The sequence below is a fragment of the Podarcis melisellensis genome, assembly GCF_964234715.1.
Source record: "Podarcis melisellensis genome assembly, chromosome: 15".
NCBI classification, from domain to species: Eukaryota; Metazoa; Chordata; class Lepidosauria; order Squamata; family Lacertidae; genus Podarcis; species Podarcis melisellensis.
In genome coordinates, this window is record NC_138532.1 from 29,350,052 (window position 1) to 29,374,161 (window position 24,110).

The following is a 24,110-nucleotide window of genomic DNA, read 5'->3' on the forward strand; positions in this document are numbered from 1 at the left end:
ACCTTTAAAGCCTTAAAAGGCTTCGGCCCTGTATACCTGAAGGAGCGTCTCCACCCCCATCATTCAGCCCGGACACTGAGGTCCAGCTCCGAGGGCCTTCTGGCAGTTCCCTCCCTGCAAGAACTGAGGCAAAGGGCCTTCTCGGTAGTGGTGCCCGTCCTGTGGAACACCCTCCCTTCAGATGTCAAGGACATAAAAAAGCAATCTGACTTTTAGAAGACACCTGAAGGCATCCCTGTATGAGTAAGTTTTTAATGTTCGATGTTTTGCTGTGAATGTTTTAATGCAGGGGTCAGCAAACTTTTTCAGCAGGGGGCCAGTCCACTGTCCCTCATACCTTGGGGGGGTGCACTATATTTTTGGGGGGGAAATATGAACGAATTCCTATGCCCCACGAATAACCCAGAGATTAATTTTAAATATAAGGACACATTCTACTCATGTAAAAACACGCTGATACCCGGACTGTCCATTGGCCGGATTTAGAAGGCGATTGGGCCGGATCTGGCCCCTGGGCCTTAGTTTGCCTACCCATGTTTTAATGTGTTGAAAGCCACCCAGGGCGGCTGGGCAACCCAGTCAGACGGGTGGCATATTAACAATAAATTATTAGTATTGTTACTAGCAAAAACACTATCTTCACAAACTGGGCTGAGTGTCAGGCCTAATGAGCACAACAGCTCATTCCCTGAAACCAGTTGCTGAGCTGAAAGGTCCTTGGATCCCCTTTGTCTCCTCTCTGGGATTTCTTGCAAGCAAATCCCCCAAATCACGGCAATATATATTTAAACAGATAAAATGTATGTGCACTAAACAGAAATTGATACAGCAGCCGAGCTTGGGGTGACCTGCTCAAGTCCTGGGTGTCAGTGGAGAGCAGCAATCCGCAATGCTCACCTTTGTGACAAGGAAGGTCTCCGTGCTGCTATCATACTGGGCTAGGAGCAGAGAGATGTCACTGTAGATATGAGCCTGGAAGTCTGTCCTGGGCAGCAGGAGTCGCAGGATGGGGCTCAGAGTCTTCAAGACTGCCAGCTGGACCTTTGGGGGTGGGGAGGCAGCAGCCGTCACAAGACATTTGGAGGCAAGATGGGAAACCCACCTTCCACACTGGTGACAGGGCAGGGTCCTCCCGCAGTCACTAAGGGCAGAGAGCTAGTTTAGGGGGGCCAGCAGGAAACCACACATGTTTTTGGCCTGGGTCAGTTTGCTTGCCCAGTGAGATATCTGCCTGCAAAAAAAGGGTTGGTGCTGATTGAAGTGTGAGATGCTATTTGACTGCTGGTGAGTGGGCGCAGCAGAGGGGTGAGGGTGAGTTTAAAAAACCAACAACTAAGTTCTAAATTTAAGAGGTCACCTGCTGTGATCCTGTGATGCCAAGATGTTTTTGTGCCCCTTCTCAAGGCCCTCCAAAATCTGTCCATTTTTTAACTACAGTGGTACCTTGGTTGTCGAACGTAATCCATTCTGGAAGTCCGTTCAACTTCTGAAACATTCAAAAAACCAAGGCACGGCTTCCGATTGACGCAGGTGCCCCGGAAACAATAGCCGATAGCTGCATTGGACCTTCGGCTTCCGAAAAATGTTCGGCTTCCGAAAAACTGGAACACTTACTTCCAGGTTTTCGGTGTTTGGGATCCAAAATGTTTGAGTACCAAGGCGTTTGAGAACCAGGGTTCCACTGTATTAAAAAATAAATAAATACTGACTAGCCCTGTGGTCCCTGTGCTGTGATACTATGGTGCTAAAAAAAAATTCTGGCCTCCCAAGTCCTCTGCCCTATGAAACCCTTTTATTTATTTTTTTAATGTCCAGTGACCTGCAGCCCCTGCAAGGTGGATCATGTGACCATCGGTCTGAAAAAGACCAGTCACCTCTACCCTAGGCTGCAAAATCTTGCCACTGTAGAAAGTGTCCCTCTTCCATCCAAGGACCAGCAGCATGATCCCTGGGGAGACAGCAAAGTCACCCACAACCCCTCCCCAGATGGAGAGAGTCCCAGGGGAGGGTCGATTGAAGGCATCCTGCTGGTTATGGGGGGGGGGCTGACTGATCGCCCCTTGCCCCTCACCTGTGCATCGCATCCAGGGAGCCAAGTTCGGGTCATGCAGGAGTAGAGAGGCAGCAGGTAGGCAGAGAACTGCTGGACGCTGATGCGGGGGTAAGAGCTTCGCTCCCAGGTCCGCAGGTATATCCGGATTGCCCCACACATCTGCTCCAGAGCTTGGGAATGTGAAACAGATAACAGAGAAGGGGGTGGAGAGAGAGAAATGAAAGGCAGAGCATGTTAATCAAGGTGGAAGTTCTGCTTCCATAGTTAAACTGTGGAACTCACTCCTGCAGGAGGCTTTGATGGGCACCAACTTGGATGACTTTAAAAGAGTATATACACAAAGTATCAAATGTGGTGACAGTAATAATAATACAACAAAACAACAACACCACAAACTGCCTTATAAGTATAAAACCAAATTTACTAGAATAATAACTAAAATAGAGATAGACTTGTAACCATTCAAGCAACAAACATACTAAGGTGCCATGTGCAAAACAAAGCCAGGAGATACTGTAAACATGGAGTGGATAAATGTACAACTGTATCTTAACAAGTTACATCTGCAATAAATGCTATACAGACTGGATAAATGAACCGTTCAACAAGTAGCATAAGTCCAATCACAGAATGGCAACCCTGTGCCGCCACAATGGCAAGGGTAGCACACTGGAGAATATTAAAAAGTTTTTCAAAGCTGTTTTTCAAAGATTGAACTGGATGAGATGTTCTTCAATAGGTTTTGAGTTGGAAACACAAAGCTGTATGCAAGGATCAATCACAGGAAGGCAAATCAAAGCCACCACCCTGATGTGAATAACGCAAGTGGGCAAAAGGAAACCTGTTCTCCGGATATATTGCAGGTTTCGCTACACGCTTCATCAGTCTGAAAAGCTGCTTGATACAAAATAACACTCCAATTTCAATGTGTGGTAAACCATAACAATTAGAAAATATCAGTCTCATACTATACCTTACCCAGTCATACAAAACGGTTTGCTCAGGATAAAGAAAGTTATTATTCTAGTGAATTTGGTTTTATACTTATAAGCCAGTTTGTGGTGGTGTTGTTGTTTTGTTGACTTTAAAAGAGGACAGGACAAATTCAAGGAGGAAGAGAAGGCTATGGATGGCTCCTAGTCAAAATGGGTATACTCTGCTGCCACAGATGCAGGCAGCAATGCCTCTGAAAGCTAGTTGCTGGAGACCACAAGTGAGGAGGGTGCTCTTGTGCGCAGGTCCCGCTAGCAGGCTTCCCTGAATGGGCATCTGGTTGGCCACTGTGAGAACGGTGGGGATAACTCAGCCTCATATAACCAACATGCTTTTAACTCTAGTTAATGCACGAAGGGGTTAAGACCATAGAGTAAGGTGTCCCAAGTTTGCAAGGCATCGCTTAAGGAGGCCCTGCGGGACCCACCTGTGCAGAGAGCCCTGCGCCTCCGTCCATCCTCAATCCGGCGCATGGCGGTCTGGAGGGTGGTTAGGGTGATGCCCAGGAAAGGGACACAGCTGTACACTGAGGAGAGATGGGCAGAGAAAGCAGGAAGTGCGCTTGATCGTACCCTGGGGTGGGGAATGAAACCTCCCCTGGGTTTATCAAGGAGCTTCCCAGGACAGATCACGAGCCATTTTGGACTCTTGGCAATTTGGATCAGGGCAGGGGTGAAGATGGAACTGTCAGGAGAATTCCTGCTCCATGATTGCAGTCATGGGATTGTTGTCTGTCACATGACAGTATATGTTTTGACTCCACAGAGTGGGAAGTGACGGGAGACAGGATGTTTGTGTTACTATGTTCCGTGAAGTGGGACTATTGTCTTTTGTTCTTTCTCTTTGCTGTCTGATGCTAGAGAGAGAGGGAGCCATGTTGCAGTGCTCCGTGTGTGTTTATATGTAAATAAAGTAGATTAGCCAAAATGCTGAGTTGCTGAGGTCTGTTACACAAGCTGGGAAGACTCTGCGGTTCCCTAAGTGTGCCGGTGTCTGTTGGCATCGGTCGCTGTGATGTTCAGGCAGAAGAAAGCTTTTGAAGCTCCCGAACGACCAGGAGGGAAAGAAGATGCCAGTCGGGCATGTGTCCAGGGTCCTACTCAAGTGTAGGATGAGTTCCTGACAACAGGAATTCTAACAGGAACTTGCCCTTGTACCATTGTTGGCTGCGATCTTCCCCAGGGTCAGGAGAGTGAACTCATCTGGCGGCGCAAACGGCTTGAGCTGGTGCTGGAGCTCCATCATTATGGGATGGAAGTGATGGCAGGCAAAGGTGGCCAGGGTGCTGCTTGCCGCTGCCTGAAGCTCTCGGGGCACTTCCTGCTGAGAGGGCGGAAATGAGATTAGGAAGCACAAACTCCAGCAACCTGGCAGCAAAGGGAGCCGGTGTGCCATAGTGGTTAGAGTGTCCGACTAGGAACATCGGGAGACCAGGGTTCGAATCCTCGCTCGGCCATGAAGCTCCTTGGGTGGCCTTGGGCCAGTCACTGCCTCTCAGCCTATCCTAAGTCACAGGGTGGTTGTGGGGTTTAAATGAGGAGGAGCGAGAACCATGTTTGTACATTTGAGCTCCTTGGTGCGGGGGACGGGAAGGAGAATGGTGGGAGATAAATGCAATTGATAAAATAAGGAGGCAGGATGAAAATCCCGGCCTGCCCGCCTATCACATGGCTGGGAGCTTGCAAAGCAGGGTTTGGCCTCAGGATGTCTTAAAAGCAACAACAATCACCCAGAATTAACCACCAAGCAAGGAGATGCCTCTGGGAGTCATCTGCGGTATCCTTACATCTGGGGATGCCCTCAGGTGCTTGGACGCTGCAAGGATGAATTGGCCGGCGGGCTCCACCTCCAGGCCGTGCTCCATCATGGCCTGCAGACTGCGATAGATGGCCACCTTCTGCCAGGCAGAAGCCTGAAGAAAGGAAAGAGAGGGAGAGAGAGAGAGAGAGAGAGAGAGAGAGAGAGAGAGAGAGAGAGTTTCTGCGCATGGAGGGAAGGACCTGTCCATTTAATCTCTATTATTTTACCCTGCCCATCTGACTGGGTTGTGGGCGGCTTCCAACAAAAATATTAAAAAGCTTCCCGAAGTAGGGTTACGTTCAGATGCCTGCAAAAACTTATATAGTTGTTTAACTCTTTGACAACTGGTGCTGGTGCTCTTGAGAGGATTTGGTCTACAATTCTCAGGCTGGGGCTGATGGAATTTGTGGTCCTAAATCTCTGGAGGGCACTTGAGGTGGGGGGAACTGGTCTTGGACAACGGTCTAAGTTAGAGAAGCAGTTTTTCCTACCTCGTCCTGCTGGAGCATCACCACGAGAAGCGGTATCATGGCAGCTGGCTGGCTGCGAGCAGCCTTCACAATGCAGAGGACGACCTCCTTCTGCGATGCGGCCTCTGGGAGTTGCAGGAGGTGGCTGATGGAGTGGAGGCGACCTGAGTAGGGGACGGAGGAGACTGCAGCAACCCACCAGGCTGACAAGAATCACGATAGCTTGCCCAACGTTCTGCAGGTGGCACTTCCGAAGGCCCGGGAGGTTTCAAGGTTCTAGACCTCGTTGCCACCAAGCAATGAGTGTGTGTGCAAAGTCTGGTGAAAACTCTCTGCACCAGTTATGTACTGAGTTGAATAGGATCCAAAAGGCAGCAGTCTGATTGGTCCTAGAACAATAGGGTCCAGAATGCAGCAGTCTGATTGGTCCATAGGAGCCACCCAATCCAGCTCCAGGTGAAAGTGAATCCGCAACCTGATTGGCCTACAGGAGAATCCTGGAATTAGCCAATCACGTGGGGCCCATTGTGTAAATAATGTATATAAAGTAGACATTCTAGGGGAACTTCCATTCCACCTCACCACTATGAACTGAATAAAGAGCATAAAGAGCATGAAATCCACTCTCAACTCCGAGTATATTTCAGCACCCTTTTAAAGGAACAAGGGGAAAGTTGAGTGCTGTTTACAGCTGGGGCCATAAAGATGTTGATGAGCTGCATCTCCTCTCAGGTCTAACAGCCAGCACGGCCAGGGATGATGGGAGCTGGAGTCCAATCACATGTTCACAGTGGAACGGACTACCTTGGAAGCCGGACTCTCCTTCATTGGAGATTTTTCAACAGAGTTTGGATGGTCGCCTGAGGGATTCTTTAGCTGTGATCCCTGCATCACAGGGAGTTGAACTAGATGACCCTTGGGGTCTCTACAGTTCTAGGGTTCTATGCTGAAGACCACACGTGAAGCATTCCTGATTTACAGCACTCCTCATAACTGTTTGTCTCTTGCTGCAGTGAGCAGAAAAACACTACATTTGTTCAAACAGTGGGGTGGCGACCCCTTTTTTGACCCAAAGGGGCATGTTCCTCTTGGCTGCTCCTTTGGAGGCCACTTGGGAGTCGTATTCTAGAGGGTGCCAGGGTGCCAAAGGCAGGACGAAAGAGCCACATAAGAGGAGCAGAAGGGGTAAATGAGAAGGACCTCTACAAGTGTTCATGTCAGGCTTTGACCAGGGAGACCAGGGTTCAAATCCCCATGCAGCCATGAAGCTCACTGGGTGATTTTGGGGCCATTTTCTGTCTCTCTGTCTAACTTCCCTCTCAGGGTTAGGGAAAGACATAGGAAGAACCAGCGGTTGTATTCTGTGCCTACTTTTAAACGCCTCCTGAAAACATTTTTATTCTGTCAGGCTTATGCAAGCAATTAAGAGCACATCTCCTGCAATGGTTTATTCATGCTTAGCTTTAAACTTTTTTCCTTCTCCGTTGTTTTTATTCAGCCCCCGCAAGCATAGCCCATCAGCCCCTGCACCACACTATTAGGCCCTATTAGTTGGGGCTGCTGGTTGTTGTAGTCCAAACCATACGGAGTGCACCATGTTGACAAAGTCTGATTTAGGGAGAATTTGCACTCTGTACTATTTATGTTGCTGGGAAATAGTGCAAGATCAACATATCTTTTTAAGGTGCAATCAAAGCGGTGATCTTTGGGAGTGAGGTATGGTGAGTAGCATCCCTACAGAATGCATATTGGATCCCTTGGAAGTTGTGTTTGAAGTTGCAGTGGTCCTGAATTACTATATAGCTTTCACAAACTGCCCAAGTCCCTTACCTTCACTGGATGATTCTCCCTCGTCAGTCATGCCCTTATATGCCTTCTGCTCTGTGTTTTCTGTCCCAAGAAGAAATGCTCAACAATTGCAACTTGCCCTTACAAGCACACACAGGTTATGAATGTTGAGACTCCCAATACATATCTCCAAGACCATGCAAAACCCCACCAGCAGCCCCATGGAAGCCAGAAGCCATCAACTGGCACACCTGGTGTCAGCCCCATTGGAAGTCACATGGCATCTGGGAAGGGGCAGGCATACCCCACTCCCCTCCCCTCCAAAGAAGCCCCAGGTTCTCCAAGTGACAGGGAGATGTTTCCTTTCCTCTCTTGTAAATCTAGGACTCGGGGCTATGCAGTGAAGCCAGATATTGGGAGATTTGGAACAGGCAAAAGAAAGTCCGTCTTCATGCACCACAGTGTTAAACTGTGGAACTCCCTACCACAGGAGATGGTGATGGCCATCAACTTGGATGGATTTAAAAGAGAACTGGATAAATTCATGGAGTCATGGTTATCAATGGCTACTAGCCATGATGGTTGTATTCTACCTCCAAACACCAGATACTAAATAATACCAGCTCTTCTGCTCGGGCATCTGATTGGCTACTGTGAGAACAGGATGCTGGACTAGATGGGCCCCCATTGGCCCGATCCTGCAGGGTTCTTCATATGTTCACAGATTCTTAACAGAAGCTAAGGGCAGAAATTGACCCCTGGCCACTGGCACAGACCAACTTATATGGGGACATCTTGCTTGTGTGTACTGGGGGGACATGACCCAAAGTGGAAATAGAAAGGTCTACATTCAAATGGTCCTACAGCACAGCAGAGGTCTCTTGTGGTGGAGGAGGTGAGGGACAGAGGAAGAAATCAAGCCACTTTTTCTTGCAAAGATTTAAGCTGAAGAGTGAAATTGCTATCTATTTATTGGATAAAGGTATTGAGGGGATGCTCATCAAATTTGCAGGTGACACCAAACTGGGAGGGGTAACCAATGCTGCTGAGGACAGAATCAGGATTCAATATGACTCTAACAGATTTGAGAACTGGGCCAAAACTAACAAAATGGATTTCAATAGGGACAACTGTAATGTTCTGCACTTAGGCAGGAAGACCCAGCTGAACAAATAGAAGATGAAGGATATTTGGATTGCCAGTAGTACATAAAAGGATCTAGGGGGTCTTAGTGGACCAAAAGCTTAACATGAGTTAACAGTTTGTTGCAGCAGCAACAACTAAAAGCTAATGCTGTCCTAGGCTGCATCAACAGAAATATAGTGTCCAGGCCTAAGGAAGTAATTCTGCCTTGGTCAGAGCACACCTGGAGTACTGTGTCCAGTTTTGGGCACCACAATTTAAGAAGGGTGTTGACAAGCTGGAACGTGTGCAGAGGAGGGCAACCAAGATGATCAGTGGCCTGGAAACCTGGTCTTCTGAGGAACGCTTGAAGGAGCTGGGTATATTTAGCCTGGTACAGAGGAGACTGAAAGGAGATATGATAGCCATCTTCAAAAATCTAAAGGGCTGTCACATGGAGGATGGAGCAAGCTTGTTTTCTCCTGCTCTGGAGGCTAGGACCCGAATCAATGGCTTCAAGTTACAAGAAAGGAGATTCCAACTCATCATCAGGAATAACTTTCTGACTGTAAGGGCTGTTTGACAGCAGAACAGACTCACATGACAGGTTTTTAAGCGGAGGTAGGGTGGTCATCTGTCATATATCATCTAGTTGAGATTTCTGCATTGTGGGGGTTTGGATTAGGTGATCCCCGGGGTCCCTTCCAACTCTACAATTCTATGATTCTGTTATCTAGCTAGCTAGCTATCCCGTTAGTCAATATGTGCAAAACCAATTCACACACATTCCAGCCTGGAGATGCTGCCCATCTTAATGCTGGCTGGTGGATTGCTCAAGCAATCAAGTCCCAGGGATGGCAAACTAGTGGATTTCTTCACTACAAAAGAATGAACTAGGCTCCCTCCCTCTCCATGAAAGGGGCCTTGAGATCCCCTCCAGCTCACTTTGTAATGGGCTGGGTGCTTGTTTCTGAGAGAGAGAAGGAAGCTGAGAGCGAAGGTGAGCCGGCAGGAAAAGTGACCTCAAGTGACAAGCTCAGGGTGGCCTTGGCTCACGGAACAGCAACACCCAGGAGGCTCTGTGACATCACTGAGATGGTCTGCTCAGAGGAACCCATCCCTGGAAGAGTCATCCTGGGGCAGCATGGGGAAATGGGTATGGCACCCCAGAAAAGGGCAGACCCCTCCTCTCCTACTTGCACGGTCCCAAGAAACAGGATCCTAGATTTGGAGCTGACTGGAGGCTCCAGAGTTCATGCTAGATCTGGGATAGAGGATCAGGATGGCAGACCAGCAAAAATGTCCAAATGGAAGGGAGATAGTTTTATTGAAATACTCTGGGTTTCAGTACCTTAGTGCAGTTTAATCTGTTCTTTTGTCATTAGAAAACAGAGAAACCACTTCTGCATACGGTTCTGCTACAATATAAAATATTATTGCATTGCCCCCATTCCTTTAAAGCAGCTTCACTACCAACCTGGTGGCTCTCTGGATGCTTTGGACTCCCATCAGCCCCTGCTGTGATGGTGATACTCCCATCGACCCCCAACCAACCTGGCTTCAGCTGATAGGAGTTAAGAGTCCAGTGACCCCAGGAGGGTGCCAGGTTGGGGGAGGCCTGCTTTCAATTGTCCCCTGCCCCAGACATACAGAACAACAATGTTAACAAAATATTATATACACAGGCTGGCAACTGGAAGAGAATAAAATATATTCCCCCTCACCCTTAACACTAAAACTGGCCTTGCTTATGATCAGACCAAAGGCCAATTCAAATAACAAAAGGTTGGGATTTCAGGGTTGGGATTTCTGCAGGACCACCAGAGATGCTGCCACAAAGTGTGGAGACAGGAGCCTAAAAGAGTGGCACTCTCTGCCTCTTGCATAAATCACCGTCAATGAGGAGAAGGACCCTGATCTTGGCCAGCTCCTCAGACAGAGTCTGTTTCTTTCGCAGTTGTCAATTTTGGCTTGCAAAGTTTTTGCGGCTGGGCTTGACGCTGGCGGGTTTTGAGCGGGTTGGACTAGATGACCCTCTGGGTCCCTTCCAACTCTACCATTCTGTGAGCAGGGCTTCCTCTGATGCTGCTTCTGCGGCCGAGTTCGGTTCTGATCTTCAAGGCATGGATGAAACAACTCTGCTTTGGGGGGGGGGGGCGCTGTGTGCCCTGTCCTGAGAATTCCCGCCCATCCTGCGAGTTAAATGGAGGGGTGGAGACGTCCTGCTGGTGATTGCTGGATGAGAAGATGTGGCTTTTCTTGGATGTATTTCGTGGATGCCTGAAGGAGGGATTCAGGGCTAGAGTGAAAGGAAACCACAGGACATGCCCTCCAGACAAGCAGAGCCGCCCCCTGCTGCCACTGCCTGGGCTCAGGATTCACTCAACGCAAAGAAAGCCCAGTGGCGAGGTGGGGTGGGGCTTCTCACAGACTTCTCCTTCCACAAGGGAGTGGGAGGAGCCAGGGCTGCCATTAGGGATCATCCAAGACTTCTCTCCTCACAGCTGGAGGTTGGAGGCGGAAGTGTGGATCAGGTCCTGGGGGAGGCTCTCTCGGGCCTCCTGCATCCGGTGCCGGGCCCTCTGGAAAGCCTCTGCAAAATTGAGAAGATGGAAAGCAGAGAAGGAGCATGTTCAGTCTGGGCAGCTGGCTTGCCCCCATAGCACCTTCTCTGCCTGCAACTCTAGACTAGGCAGGCTCTACACTTTGTGACCCATCATTCCATGCAAAGGAAATTCAAATAGTGCCATCAGAAAATAAATGAACCCGAGTAAAAAAGGGATAGACATATATTCTATTACTTTTGGGTATTTTAAGTTAACCATTTGAAGATAAAATAGGAAGTGCAATCACCACCCTCTCTCTTTCTCCTTAGAAGAAATCCCATCTGAGTTCAATGGGACTTACTCCCAGGGAAGCATGTAGAGGACTGCAGCCTCAGGGCTTCAAAAGCACGTTACCCGCCTGAGAAGGAAAGAGCCACAGCTGAGTGGCAGGGGGTTGGACAAGATGCCCCTTGGGTGCCTTCCAACTCCATAATTCTATAAATAGAGCTATTTAGCATGGAAACTGGACTGGGGTTCCCCCCCACCCCCGGTGCAAAGGAACACCCTGGAGCAAAGGAACACCCCAACACCTGCCCCCCCCCCGTCCCGCCGGCTCTCCCTCCTCACCCAGGACATTGTAGAGAGAGCCTTGTTGGCCGAAGTTGCCCAGCCGGTCCAGGACGCTCTGCATGCGCTTCCTCATGGAGCTGGAGTCCAGGAAGGCTCTGGTGGAAGAGGAGGGTCAGAACAAGTATGCACACCCCACCCAACACCTTGTGCATCTTGAAGGTTCCTAAGAAGGGAGGTACCATAGCTGCCTTGGAGCAGGATGTGAGGCGGTGAATGCCAACGGAGATGAGTGCCAAGAGGAAGAGTTGTGGGTGGCATGTGGCTGGTCCTGCATGCCTAAATTATTTTAATTTATTATTATTATCAGCAGCAGCATCCTACATTTCCTACAAGGAGCTTTATCCTCACAACAACCTTGCAAGGTAGGTTAGGCTGAGGGGCAATGACTGGCTCCCACAGTCACCCAGTGAGCTTCATGGCCAAGTGGGGATTCAAACCCTGGTCTCCTTGGTCCTAGTCTGACACTCTAACTGCTACGCCACACTGGCTCTAAATGCCAACCTCCAACCCTCTTGAAGCTGTGCAGTCAGAAGTGCTGAAGTAAGAGCCACAGGCTCTATCTTGTTCTTTGCCTGACAGACAGCCCAAAGGTTGGATGGAGAGGGCTCCACTGTGGTGGGCAGAATGGCCTCACCTTGGTCTGATGCAGCAGGGCCAGGCAGAGAGGCCCAGAGGGCGCTGTAGGAGTTGGAGGGTAGGAATATGGTCTGGGAGAGACCAGGGTTCCAATCCCCACTCAGCCAGGAAGCTCACTGGGTGACCTTGGGACAATTGCTGCCTCCCTCAGCCTAACCTACCCCACAGGGTTATTGTGGGGGATTAAATGAGGAAGGGGAGGAGAACCATGTATGCCACCTTGAGCTCCTCAGAGAAAAAGACTGGGATAGAAGTGCAATAACTAAACAAGCATCAGGGGAAACTTTCTGACTTTGAGAACTGTTCAACACTGGAACGGACAACCTCAGAAGGTTGTGGACCTTCACATGAGGTTTTTGATTCACATGAGCTGTGATTTCTGCACTGCAGAGGGTGGAGCTGGATAACCCTCGGAGGTCCCTCCCAGCTCTACAGTTCTATAATTCTATGAAATACCTAAAGAATCTGGGGCAGCACCCGCACCCGTGGCTTACTTGGACTGTTGCAGGCAGTTCAGCCGGAAGGTGACGCTTCCTGTCGTCTCGGTGCGGAAGCCAAACCGGCTCAGGCGATCACCCTGCAGGGAGAAAGAGCCCCAGGTCAGGGCAAGTCTTGGTAGCCCCTCTGTCCCAACCCCCCACTCAGGAGCCCTCCTCCTCATGCCTTCCTCAAGCATCCAGCCAACCCTGAAGTGGGATGCCCCCAGCAGCTGGGTCAGGCTGCTACTGTGCTCTGGTCTTGCATGTGAGCTCCCCATTGAGGCATCTGGTTGGCCACTATGGGAAGAGGATGCTGGACTAGATGGGCCCACATTGGCCTGATCTGGCAGGCTCGTCTTATATTCTCATGAACACTGTCATCATGGCTAGTAAAGGTAAAGGGACCCCTGACCATTAGGTCCAGTCGTGGCCAACTCTGGGGTTGCGGAACTCATCTCGCTTTATTGGCCGAAGGAGCAGGCATACAGCTTCCGGGTCATGTGGCCAGCATGACTAAGCTGCTTCTGGCGAACCAGAGCAGCGCACGGAAATGCCGTTTACCTTCCCGCCAGAGCGGTACCTATTTCTCTACTTGCACTTTGACGTGCTTTCGAACTGCTAGGTTGGCAGGAGCAGGGACTGAGCAATGGGAGCTCACCCCGTGGCGGGGATTCGAACCGCCGACCTTCTGATTGGCAAGTCCTAGGCTCTGTGGTTCAACCCACAGTGCCACCCGCGTCCCTATCATGGCTAGTAGGAAATGCTATATTTTGTTGGTGCAGAGAAATACCGACTTATTTCCAAGTGTGGGTACTCACCGTAAAGGTGCCAGGCACTCTGGCATAGGTCATGTCCTCCAGCTCTGGCGACCCCCCAATGAAAAACCTCTGCAGTTCCGAGAAGGTTCCCAGCTCCATGGGACGCCAAGTGGATGCTGTAATGGTGTGAGCCCCTGTGCCAGCAGATTTGGGAGTGGGTAAGCGGTTATTCAGTCCCTCAAAAGGGCACGGGCCAGTCAGCAAACACACATATGCACATATGTGCAGTACCAACCACTGAGAGCATTGCCACAAGGAACTAGGGCATGGAGCCCAGCCATATGCCACTACTGCGATGCCACAGTTAGAGTGCTGGGCTATGATATGGAAGAGACCAGGGTTTAAATTCCAGCTCAGTGCTATATAACCCACTGAGGGATCTCGGGCCAGGCACTGCTTCTCTCACTTCACAGGGTGGTTGTAAAGAAAACAATGTATGCCACCTGAAGCTCCTTGGAGGAAAGGTGGGATAGAAATGGGAGCAATTGAGTCATGCACAAAGACAATGGCCAACTGAAGCCGTCTGGTACCAAAGTTAGGCAAAATGACAGCTTCGCCCAGGACCGCCTGCTCTGACTGGCAGAAGCTCTCTTGGGTTTCTTCAAGCCAGCCTTTGAGCAATCTGATGCCCTCCAGATCATTTGTTCCCAAAGGGGATAGTACCACCCACTGGGGAGGTGAGATTACTGGGGGGGGGGGCAGCGCTAAGAGGCAAGGGAATGCGAGAGGTATAAATCACTGTCAGATTTTGAAAAGCTGATATCACTGGATCAAGCTCATCAGTTTTGTTGAACTAAATAAACTAAAGAGTTTCAATTAAATGCTGAATAAATGTGCAATTAATTGCTTCTGTTTTGAATCTTATTGTGTTATTATCTTTTTTAGTGGGCCATGTAAACTGCATTTCTAATTTTTTTCATAGGGTAGGGGGCCCTGGGGATGAGCTTATGGGACCATGGGGGCAGTGGCCTGAAAAAGTTTGGGAACCACTATTCTGGATGTTTTAGATCCCCAACTCCCATCTGCCCCAGCTTGGCTTCAGTTGGGAGCATGGCAAACAGCTGGCATCAAAACCAGCTCGTTGGGAGGCCCCTCACTCCCCCCCGCCCGTGCCTTCTTACCTGGCACATCCGGCAGGACCACAAACCCGTATCCTTCAACGCGATACCTTTGCCAGTAGTCCAAGGAGAGGACCTCAAAGTAGAGGACAGGCCACTGGGGGAGGGGGCCTGTGGGAGAAGGGGGGCAAGGAGTATGATGACACCAACCACCCACTCCTCCTCCTCCTCCTCCTTTCATAGAATTGTTTTGTTGGAAATGACACCCAAATGACACCCAAGGATCATCTAGTGCAACCTCTTGCAAAGCAGGAATTGTCGCTATCCCACCTCCCCACACCCCCATAGGAACTCATGGTAGCTTACACATATTAGAACAAATGCAAAAGGCTGAAACATTAACGAAACATTAATAAAACTAAAACAATATAAAACACTAAATATATTGAAATGCAGATGATTCTGTGATTTCTGGTCCAAGTGATGTTCCTGAGCTGGTGCTCAGATGCTGAAGGGCAGATGCCCTCCAGGAATCAATGGTAAGACCCACCCTCAAATGCACAAAGTGGTGAGGCATTCTGGTGTCAACAGCAACCCCCACCCTCACTACTTTGCACATGTGTCAACAGCTGAGAAGCCCTTCTGACATCCTTCGGCACAAGACCAGCTGAAACTGTGCTCCAATTCCTTCCAAGAGGGCTTTCACCATAAGAAGGACTTGAGGGGCACAACCTCTCCTCCATCTCTCACCTCTGTGGGCACCACAGAGCTGGCATGCGAGGGAATGACTCACCTTCCAACTCATCTTCCTGGGAGAAGAAGACCTCCAGGGTGAAAGGGAAGGAGAAAAAGGCCACCTGCTCCTGGAAAGAGAGAAGGGAAACTCACCTCTTGTGCAAGGTGGCAAGGAAACAAGAATCTGTGATAAGGGTGTGTGTGTGTGTGTGTGTGTGTGTGTGTGTAATGGGGGTTGGTTCTTAGACAGACACACCTGAAAGAGGGTCAAGGGACTTGTCTACATTCTGCAGTGAAATGAAAGAATGTCAGAAGAGCCTTTTGGAAAAGGACCACTACAGCCAGCAGTGAGACTGCTATATGCACAAAGATGGAAAGATGGCTGATAAAATTATTGGATCTGGCTGAGATGGCAAAATTAACATGTTTAATTAGAGAAAAATCATGACTAACATTTGTTAAGGATTGGAAATTTCTTATGGACTTTTTGAGTAAAAGAGAAAATGAATTTGTAATAGAGGGTTTGAAGATTGGGAAAAAAACCTGGTTTATAGAAGCTAGAATGGTTGGGTTTTAAGGGATGAATATAATACATAGCTGCAGGACAGAAATCCGGAAGTCCTTTTCCTCTTTTCTATTTTTCTGTTGTTTTTCCTTTTCTATTTATTAAGGTTTCTCCCTTTCTTGTTTCTTCTTCTTTCTGACTTTGTTCTTTTTTAGCCCAATGTAGCTGCCTTCTCTTGTGACCAACCAGATGCTCCAGTGGGAAATCCACAAGCAGGATTTGAGCACAGGAGTCCTCTCTCCCCCCTCCTGTGGCTTCAAGCCACTGATATTCAGAAGCATTGCTACCTTTGACTCTGGAGGCAGAGCACAGCAGTCATGGTTAGTAGCCATTGATAGTCCTCTCCTCCATGAATCTGCCTAATCCTTTTAGAGCCACCTAGGTTGGTAGCCATCACTGCCTCCTGCAGCAGCAGGATGCCTCTGAATGCAAGGTGCTGGGAATCACAAGTGGGGAATCACACAGGATCACATTTCTCCCTTACAGGAGAATTGCTGTTGCACTCCCTTTCGGGAATATGGCTGGTCACTGTGAGGACAGGAGACTAGACTGGATGGGCCCCCATGGGCCTGATCTACTTCCTCTGCTTCTCACACTCTTATTCACGTAAGAATATGAAACCTGACTGAGAACCAGGGGCCCAAAGCAATGGTGCTTTTCTCTCCAGCATCAAGGGCTAGAAACTTAGCACCATCTGCACTGTAAGTCCTACTCAGAGTAGACCCATGGGAAATGATGGGCATGGCCAACTTGGGTCCACTGATTTCAATGGGTCTACAACCCTTAGTTTCAAGACACCAGGATTCTTAGGAAGCCAAATTCGCCAGAAAGTCCTGCGTCCCCTGAAGTCTTGCAGGGCCACTTACTCCAGAGAGTTGAAGAATGGATGTCTCTGGGGTAGGACCAGATGGGAAAGCCTGGCCAGGATTGTGTTGAGACTCAGCCCCCCAGCTGTGCCCCATTCACTTACCCTGCCGAGGGTCTTGGCAGCGCAGGTCTGTGTCACGCCAGAGAGCTGCTGGGATGGGGGGCATGACCAGCCTAGAAGGAAGGAAGAGGGTCAGTGCTGCAAAAAACCAGCTCCACTCCAGAATAGCTGCACAATGAGCTCTTGGGCACAGCAGATTAGAAACGCACAAACACACACATTCCCTCTTTAGGTCAGGGTGGGGAGTCTGAGACCCAGGGAGCCCTGGATTTCAATAGCACTGCTTTGCTCACTCCTGGAGCATTTTGCCTGGCTGGAATCTGTGTACCCTGATGATGCCTCTTGCATACCCGGATGGCAAATGTGGGTGTGGTTTGCATAGTCTACGGTACAAGGGTAAGACCACCACCCCAAAAAAGGTGCCATCCATCTGTGTAGAATGTGGCACCAGATTTGAGGAAGGCCAAACAAAACAGGAGAAGTTAGGGTCAGTAGAGAGAGGCAGACAGGCTTTGGGCAGCCTGCAACAGTGCCCCCGTACTCTCAAAGGCTGGGGGTTCAGGCCCCCGCTCAGCTTTCAGCTGTCTCTGGTGGGGAAGCTGTGGCCCATGCCATGGATGATGCCACCCCACTTCCTCCCATCCCACAACCACTTCTTGGTTACTCACAGCTGGGCAGCTCCAGGAAGAAGTGAATGTAGAGGTTGTTGTACTCATAGCCCTGAGCTGAAACTGAAGGAAAGTTGGTGACAGATTGTGGCTTCCTCCCAAGCAAGGATCCTAACTCTTAACTGCCAAGCTCCCTCCCACCCTCAAGAGCCATGCTGTGGGGTGCTGAGCAGCTGAACTATGCTGCTGTGCGTGTCTCTCCCTAGCACAGAGGAGGAGGCTGTTTCTGGTTGGCAGTCAATGGTGTCTCAGCCAGAGGGCTGCAGCACAGGTGTGCAAATGCCCCTTAGACCAGTGGTTCTTAAAGTGGTCAGTACCGCCCACTGGGAGGCAGTGGAATTATCTAAGAAGGTGTTATGGGGGGAAAACAAAGAACCAAAGTATGTCGAGAAGGATTGTGGGAAAGCTAACCATGCACCAAGCAAATTATGTAGCTAAACAAGACGGTAAAAGTGGGGAAATGCTTAACAAGTGGCGGCGAGAGGCCATTAGCTACGCTGTGTTGCTGTGCCGCATGAAAATGTAACTAAGCTGAATAGTCAATAGGCTGTTTGAGTTTGAAGTATAAACACCACTGCATTCCTCTTTTCTGAACTATGTGGTGGTGAAGGTTAATGTTTCCTTGTTCAATATTTTCTGCAAAGTTACATACATGCAAATGTGAACGTCTAGTCTGATTCTTGGCCCGTTAGCTTGCACTGTGCTCTGGAGGCATATGAAAGATTTCTGCTAGTGCAACTGGAATTTCCCACCCCCACTCTGTGCTATCCCAAAGTCTGCTCTGGAGGTTTGGTGGAATTTCCAGATTTAAAGGGCACACGCAGGGGATGGAATCATAGAACTGCAGATTTGGAAGTGACCAACTCTTCCAACTCTAGTCAAATGCCCTTGCAATGCAGGAATCACGCCCATAGGGGGAAAGTTGTCTATATTGGGGGGTGGGCACAAGGGAAGGATGGGCATATTCAGTGGCAGCCCACCATCCGCCTTGGCCCACGAGGAGGGACCCTCCCTACTCCACCCCTGGGGAACACCTCTGAACATGGAGAAGCGAAAGCCTTACCAATTTCACCATTAACGAAGAGTCGGAGAGCACCAGGGAGGGTCTGCAAGGGAGGGAGGAGACAGAGAGAGAGCACACTAGAAGTAGGGCTTAATTCCCAAAGCTTGCTTGCAGCAAGACATTTCAGAGCCCCTCTGGAAACAGGACCAGACGACTAACCCACCAGGGCAAGTGAAAGTCACTCACCATCTCAAAGTCAGAGCCCACAAGTCCACTGAGGTACTCCTTATGGCGGCTGTACAACTAAAGAAAGAAGCATGAAGTGAGAAAGGAGGGTGAGGAAACCTGGACATTGGGGGGGGCTTCCAATCCCACCCTACCTTCATTCTGGGACTCTTAACAAGGGGAATCAGGAACTTAAATAGCATGGAAACACTTCCTTGGGGTAACAGTGGGTGGGTTCTGTTGAAGCCACAGGGCCAATCACCATCTTTTATTTATGTGGGGTTGTTGCCAACAAAGTAAGAGGAGGCATCAGGTTGGGGAAAGCTGACCTATGCCAATGCTCCCCAGCCCCTGCCACCCAGAGCCAAAGGTGGTGCTTACATCCTTGAAGACCCGCTGCTCTCGTTCTTGCTCCTCCGGCTTGACAGGGGCCGAGGCATTTTCCAGGGTGAACTTCCATATTTCCCGCTTCTCCCCTTCTAGCTCGATCCTTTACGGGTCCCCAAAACAAGGCAAGCAGAGCTCAGAGAAGACCCAGAGGAACCGCCCCTCCTCCCACCTTTACTCCATGCCTCTGCAAAGACCAAGAAGGTAGAGAGGTCGGGGTTCGGCTAGGAGTCTTAAAATCATACAATTGGAAGGGACTTCTAAAGGTAATTTAGTCCAACCCCCTGCAATGCAGGAATCACAGCGAAAGAAAACCTGACAGGTGGCCATCCAACCTCTCTTTAAAACCCTCCAATGAATCGTAGAATCATATAATTCCATCTTCCAAGGCTGTGATTTGTTTTTTTAAAAAAAAATATTACTACTAGTAGCAATTAACACAGACCAAAGGAAAAAAGTGTAAAGAAACACTCATAATACTCAAAACGGCATAAGTTTGAACATCATCACCCAGCTTACTGTTCCAAAACATTATAAAAATATTCATTTCACCAAAAGAATCTTACATTGGTTTATATGTATTCTTTTGTAATAAACTAGCTTAGTCATAGTTACTATAGACCAAATTTTCCGAATCCATTGGGATATAGTAGGAAATATGCTCCCCCCCCCCCCGTTTTAGCTATTGTGATCTTTGCAACAGTTATAAGGTTAAACGCTATTTCTTGATCATTTTTCCGAATAACATCAGATTTTGTATTTCTTTATATTTTATAAAATGATGGTTGGGGGACTACAACAAACATCCAATTGATTGATTGACAGGCCTGTGCTGCTCACCTGTAAGGCCCTTTTGTGTCTGTGAAGTCTGGCTTGACGGTGATGACTCCGTTGCTGTCCACCTGGATTGTACAGAGGACGTGCTCATGCTCCCGGCAACCAAGTCTGCAGGGAAGAGGTCAGGGTGAAAAACAGAGCCTGGCAGCACAGGGCGCTATGGTGCAGCAAGGGTGGTGTGACATGAAGTAGCCCCTTTTTGGAACTGTGGAACCCGAGCCCTGGACAATAGATTAGCACTTCTAATATTGGTGGGGGAAGGGAGTGTATTGGTTTGTGTGTTGTTGGGTTATTCTTGTTTTTAGTATGTATTTTGTGCTTTTATTTTGTATTTTTATGTTCTGAACTGCCCTGAGATCTACGACCCACACCAAGGTGAGCTGCTGGTTTACTGCTGAGCTCCAAACCAGGCCCAATAGCGAGGCCAAGAGGGCTCCAACCCACAAAAAGCCAACTTACTTGCCATGAGGTCCCAAATCCCCCATAATGTACATGGTCTGCACGGGGGTGTTGATGACGTGGTTGTTCTTGATGAATTCTTCCGAGGGTTCCCAGGTGACAAGTCGGGTTTTCAGGATGCTCCCTTCCCTGCCGAGAGGCACACAGGAGACGGTTACCCACAAGGAAGCAGACCTCCTTCTGCTTTACTCTGAACGCACCGTGATGGATCCAAGATCAGGGCCCATCAAACCCAGAGGCATGGCTGACCCGACTCACCTTGGCCTCCGCTCCTGCCTCCTCCTCCTCACATTTGCCATCCGCTCTGCCAGGTACGAAGGGACTTCCGTGACAGATGTGGTGACCCTCTGGCTGTGCTGGAACACAGGAAGGCAGCCAGTCACTTTTAAGAACATCAAGAGAGCTCTGTAGTTGGATCTGGCCAAAGGGGGCCCATCCAGTCTGGCATCCTGTTCTCACAGAGGCTAACCAGATACCTCCCTCTCTCGTAACGCTAGAATTTGGGGACATCCAATGAAGCTGAATATGGGTTATAAACTAGATTCCCTGGCCCATTGCTTCCCACTTGCGGGAAGTGGACAGTTCTTTCCCTCCCACCACCCAGGACACCCAAGAGGAATCTATACTCCATGACAAGGGTTATTCCATCCCATCTCCACCCTCCTGGAAGGCCAGCAGGTACCTCCTCCAGGTTGGTGAAGCGGTCATGGTCTGTGTAGGTGAAGATCCGACGGTTCTTCCGACCCCCAGACTCTTCTAGCTTCAGCACATCCTGGTGGTACTGCTGGTCAAGAGGGCTTTGGCAGGCGGATTTGTTCTGATAGAGATCGACCTCAAACTGGGGAAAGCACAGAAAATACCTCAAGCGGTAGTGCAGCATTGAGAGCAGACCAACCCCCCACCCCAAAATTATCCCTTTTTAAAAAAATCTCAATTGATTAGGGCACAAATAAGATGAAAATGCACACTGTCAATAGAAATTCAGAAACAAAACGCAAAAATGAAATAGTAAAATGAAAAATAAAGAACCAAGAAATGCCTGGACAAGGCATACATTTTTATCAGGTGTTTCTATTGCGACGATAAATGAAATGAGAATTCCAAGGGACTCTGAGATGTCCTAAAGTATCATACAGCGGTAGAGCTGGAAGGGACCATCATCTAATCTAATCTCTGCAATGCAAAGATGCAACTCTTTGCGACCTGGAAGACTCCCCCTTCCATTCACCTGACTGAAGAGTTTCTCTTGCCAGCCGATCACGGCCTCCTCTTTCTCCTCATCAGGACACTGGTTACCTGGAACACAGAAGGACAGGGGACATTTGGGTACAGACTCTGCCAGACTAAAAGATTGATTTCTTACAAATATGGAACGGGTATTGTGTGGCACCCGTAAGAATGCCAGTTCCATAGATTGAAGCAGTTGAGTGGGCATATATGACATAAAGCGATCTTGTTGGTAAACAGGTTCAGGGATTTATATACGAACAGTAACACCTTGAACTTGGACCAGTAGCAGAATGGCAACCAATGCAGATCTCTAGGCACAGCTGCTCTAGGCCAACAAGACCTCATTCCTATCAGCAATCGAGCTGCAGCATTATACACTAACTGCAGCTTCCGAATCAAGCACAAGGGAAACCCCACATGGAGCGCACATAGTTGCTGACACAACTGCTCAACGAGCTTGACCTAACTCCCAGAATCCTTTGTTTTGGTCTATTGTCATCTAGAGCATCTGAACGGACACAGAAATTCTGACTGCCTTGCGGAGGACAGTCAGACAAGGTGCGAGTGCTGCATACAAATAAGCCAACTTGAATCGCAGTACGAAAGGTAAGAGAGCTTAATGTCTACACGTAGCCAGAACAGCAACACGACGGCATGAGACATTGCGGTGAAGTTCCATCAGCTGAGCAGCCTGAAGAAACAGTAGCCCACTCACTTGCTGTGTTTTGGGTGCCGAGGTTGGCCAAGCTGATAAGTTGCTGTCCCGACTGGCTGAAAGGAAGGTGCAACTGTTGCAGCAGGAGGCTGGTGGAGGTCACGCGCTGGATCTGAACTCTGTAGAGGAAGAAAGCAATATCTAGAGCATGAGAAGAGTACAGAAAAGGGTTTGGGAAGGTTGAAAATCATGGTGCAGAGTGTAAGCCCTAAGCGCGGAGTCAACTGCAGAGCCACTGCTGCCAGTTAGTGTAGACACTACTGAGCTACATGGACTATTGGTCTGGCTTGGTATAAGGCAGAAATAGGCCCCTTATTCAGACTCTTGAGGGCTGGACTCTTAATCTTAATTGGAAGGTTTTTTTGTGTCCCAGGTTCAATCCCCAATCCCCAGATACAGCTAAGAAATCCTCTCAGCCTGAAAACCTTGGAGAGCTGCTGCCAGTCAGGGTTGACACTACTGGGCGAGATGGGCCATTGGTCTGACTCAGTATAAAGCAGCTTCTCTTGTTCCCATGTTTCCTATTGTTCATTATTATTGTTCCTTATTATTCCTATAAATAATAAGTCACTTTCCTCATAAAAATTACTCAAAGCAACATAGAATCATGGGAGAATCTTCTAGTCCAACCCCTGGCAAAATGCAGAAATAAAAAAACACACAAATGCTTTGAGGCTTTGTCTTTTTTTAATGAAGTGGTATATAAACAAACAGATAAATACTGGGAGCAATGACAATAAATTAATAGAAACTTGAAACAACCACACCAATCAAAGCAGATCCTGCCCCACAGAAAAGAGGCCACAAATATATATATATTTTAAAACCCTTCAAACTAAGGGAAGCTTTTCTCCTAATGGGTTTGCTAGTTTTCAAGCTTGCAGAAGACTCTTTGGGGCAGGAAGATCTGCAAGTGGAGTGTTTTTCTTTTTCCCTTTTTTTATTCACATAATATACATTCTTTACAACAACAAACAACTCCAAAATAAGCAGACAACTCCAAAATAAAATCATATGTAACAAAACCATAAGTCTCATGTTTTTATTTACACTGATCTCCTCTCCGATAACTTTACTATCTGCAAGTGGAGTGATGGGAGTGTTGTTCTCCCCCTCACCCCCTAAAATGTGTATCGAGGATTATTGATTGTCTGAGTAACTGATTGACAGGTGATACTGATTGATCACTGTGGGTGATACTGATTCATAGATGGGAGTGGGGGTTATCTTAGCTGGGGAGAGGAAGGGGAGGGGAGAGGTTTTTGGGGGGGGAGGGGGCGATAAAATGGCGAAGTGGGGCAAAGACGGGGCGAGAATGTACCGACCTGACGCGCAAGTTGCTGATGGGGTCCCGGGAACGATATACTGCCCCGCCTGGGTCCTCGTTCCACACGGTCTCCGCCATGGTCTGAGGGGTTTTTGGAAAGGCTTCGGCATCTCCGCTAGGCCGCGTTTCCATGGGGACGGCAAGATGGCGCCGGCCACAGAGAAAGTAAAGAGTTCCTCTGCCTTTTCCAGATAGGACACTTCCGGGATCACATTAGAAAAACCGAAGAAGTTTCTGTTTTTAAGATTCTTTTTGTGTGGAGCATTTAATTTCCCCTGAGTTCCCCAACTTTTTTTTTTAATCAACTCTGCCGACACAGATGCCATTGCTAAGCTTTGCAGGCTAGCAGGGTACTTTGCAACAAGCCTGCAGTGTAGTCCATGACTGTCAACATTTTACGGTTGAGGGTCAGGCTGAGAATGATTTGCAAAAGCAATGGATTGTAGTCGATGGACCTCATTGGTTTAGCCCTACTGCAGATTCGGGTGTGGGAGGGACTGTGTGCTGAGAGATTGATTTACAACAGCCCTGCAAGGTAGTCCAATGCTGATATTGCAGGCAAGCGGTTGAGCTGAGCCTGACTTGGTTTCTCAGACACCCACATATCTATATAAAAAACATGCCTCCCAGATTGCAGC

The 24,110-nt window shown here is 48.7% G+C and overlaps 2 protein-coding genes across 5 annotated transcripts in view; both read right to left on the reverse strand.

Moving 5' to 3' along the window:
• Nucleotides 1–9,446, reverse strand: part of MROH2A (maestro heat like repeat family member 2A) — a 41,872-nt gene extending 32,426 nt beyond the window's left edge. For 3 of the 4 annotated variants that reach the window (XM_081889560.1, XM_081889561.1, XM_081889558.1), the window contains exons 1-8: nucleotides 9,172–9,446; nucleotides 7,147–7,244; nucleotides 5,338–5,480; nucleotides 4,833–4,958; nucleotides 4,204–4,369; nucleotides 3,474–3,572; nucleotides 2,072–2,223; nucleotides 898–1,041 (exon numbers count right to left, since the gene is read on the reverse strand). In XM_081889560.1, coding sequence (XP_081745686.1) covers nucleotides 898–1,041; nucleotides 2,072–2,223; nucleotides 3,474–3,572; nucleotides 4,204–4,369; nucleotides 4,833–4,958; nucleotides 5,338–5,480; nucleotides 7,147–7,177 — 861 coding nt within the window. In that variant the 5' untranslated portion in view covers nucleotides 7,178–7,244; nucleotides 9,172–9,446. The remainder of the gene's footprint in view (nucleotides 1–897; nucleotides 1,042–2,071; nucleotides 2,224–3,473; nucleotides 3,573–4,203; nucleotides 4,370–4,832; nucleotides 4,959–5,337; nucleotides 5,481–7,146; nucleotides 7,245–9,171) is intronic. The other variant, XM_081889559.1, reaches the window with a different exon arrangement.
• Nucleotides 9,447–9,528: 82 nt separating this feature from the next.
• Nucleotides 9,529–23,687, reverse strand: MKS1 (MKS transition zone complex subunit 1). Its single transcript, XM_081889566.1, has 18 exons — nucleotides 23,471–23,687; nucleotides 22,146–22,264; nucleotides 21,429–21,496; nucleotides 20,883–21,038; nucleotides 20,459–20,556; nucleotides 20,201–20,329; nucleotides 19,745–19,849; nucleotides 18,899–19,007; nucleotides 18,539–18,595; nucleotides 18,353–18,395; nucleotides 17,290–17,352; nucleotides 16,664–16,734; nucleotides 15,187–15,256; nucleotides 14,457–14,564; nucleotides 13,336–13,469; nucleotides 12,533–12,615; nucleotides 11,400–11,497; nucleotides 9,529–10,819 (listed from the first exon to the last, which is right to left on the reverse strand). Exons 1-18 carry the CDS (start codon nucleotides 23,602–23,604, stop codon nucleotides 10,725–10,727), a joined length of 1,740 nt encoding a protein of 579 aa, XP_081745692.1. The 5' UTR covers nucleotides 23,605–23,687; the 3' UTR covers nucleotides 9,529–10,724.
• Between the last annotated feature and the right edge of the window lie 423 nt (nucleotides 23,688–24,110).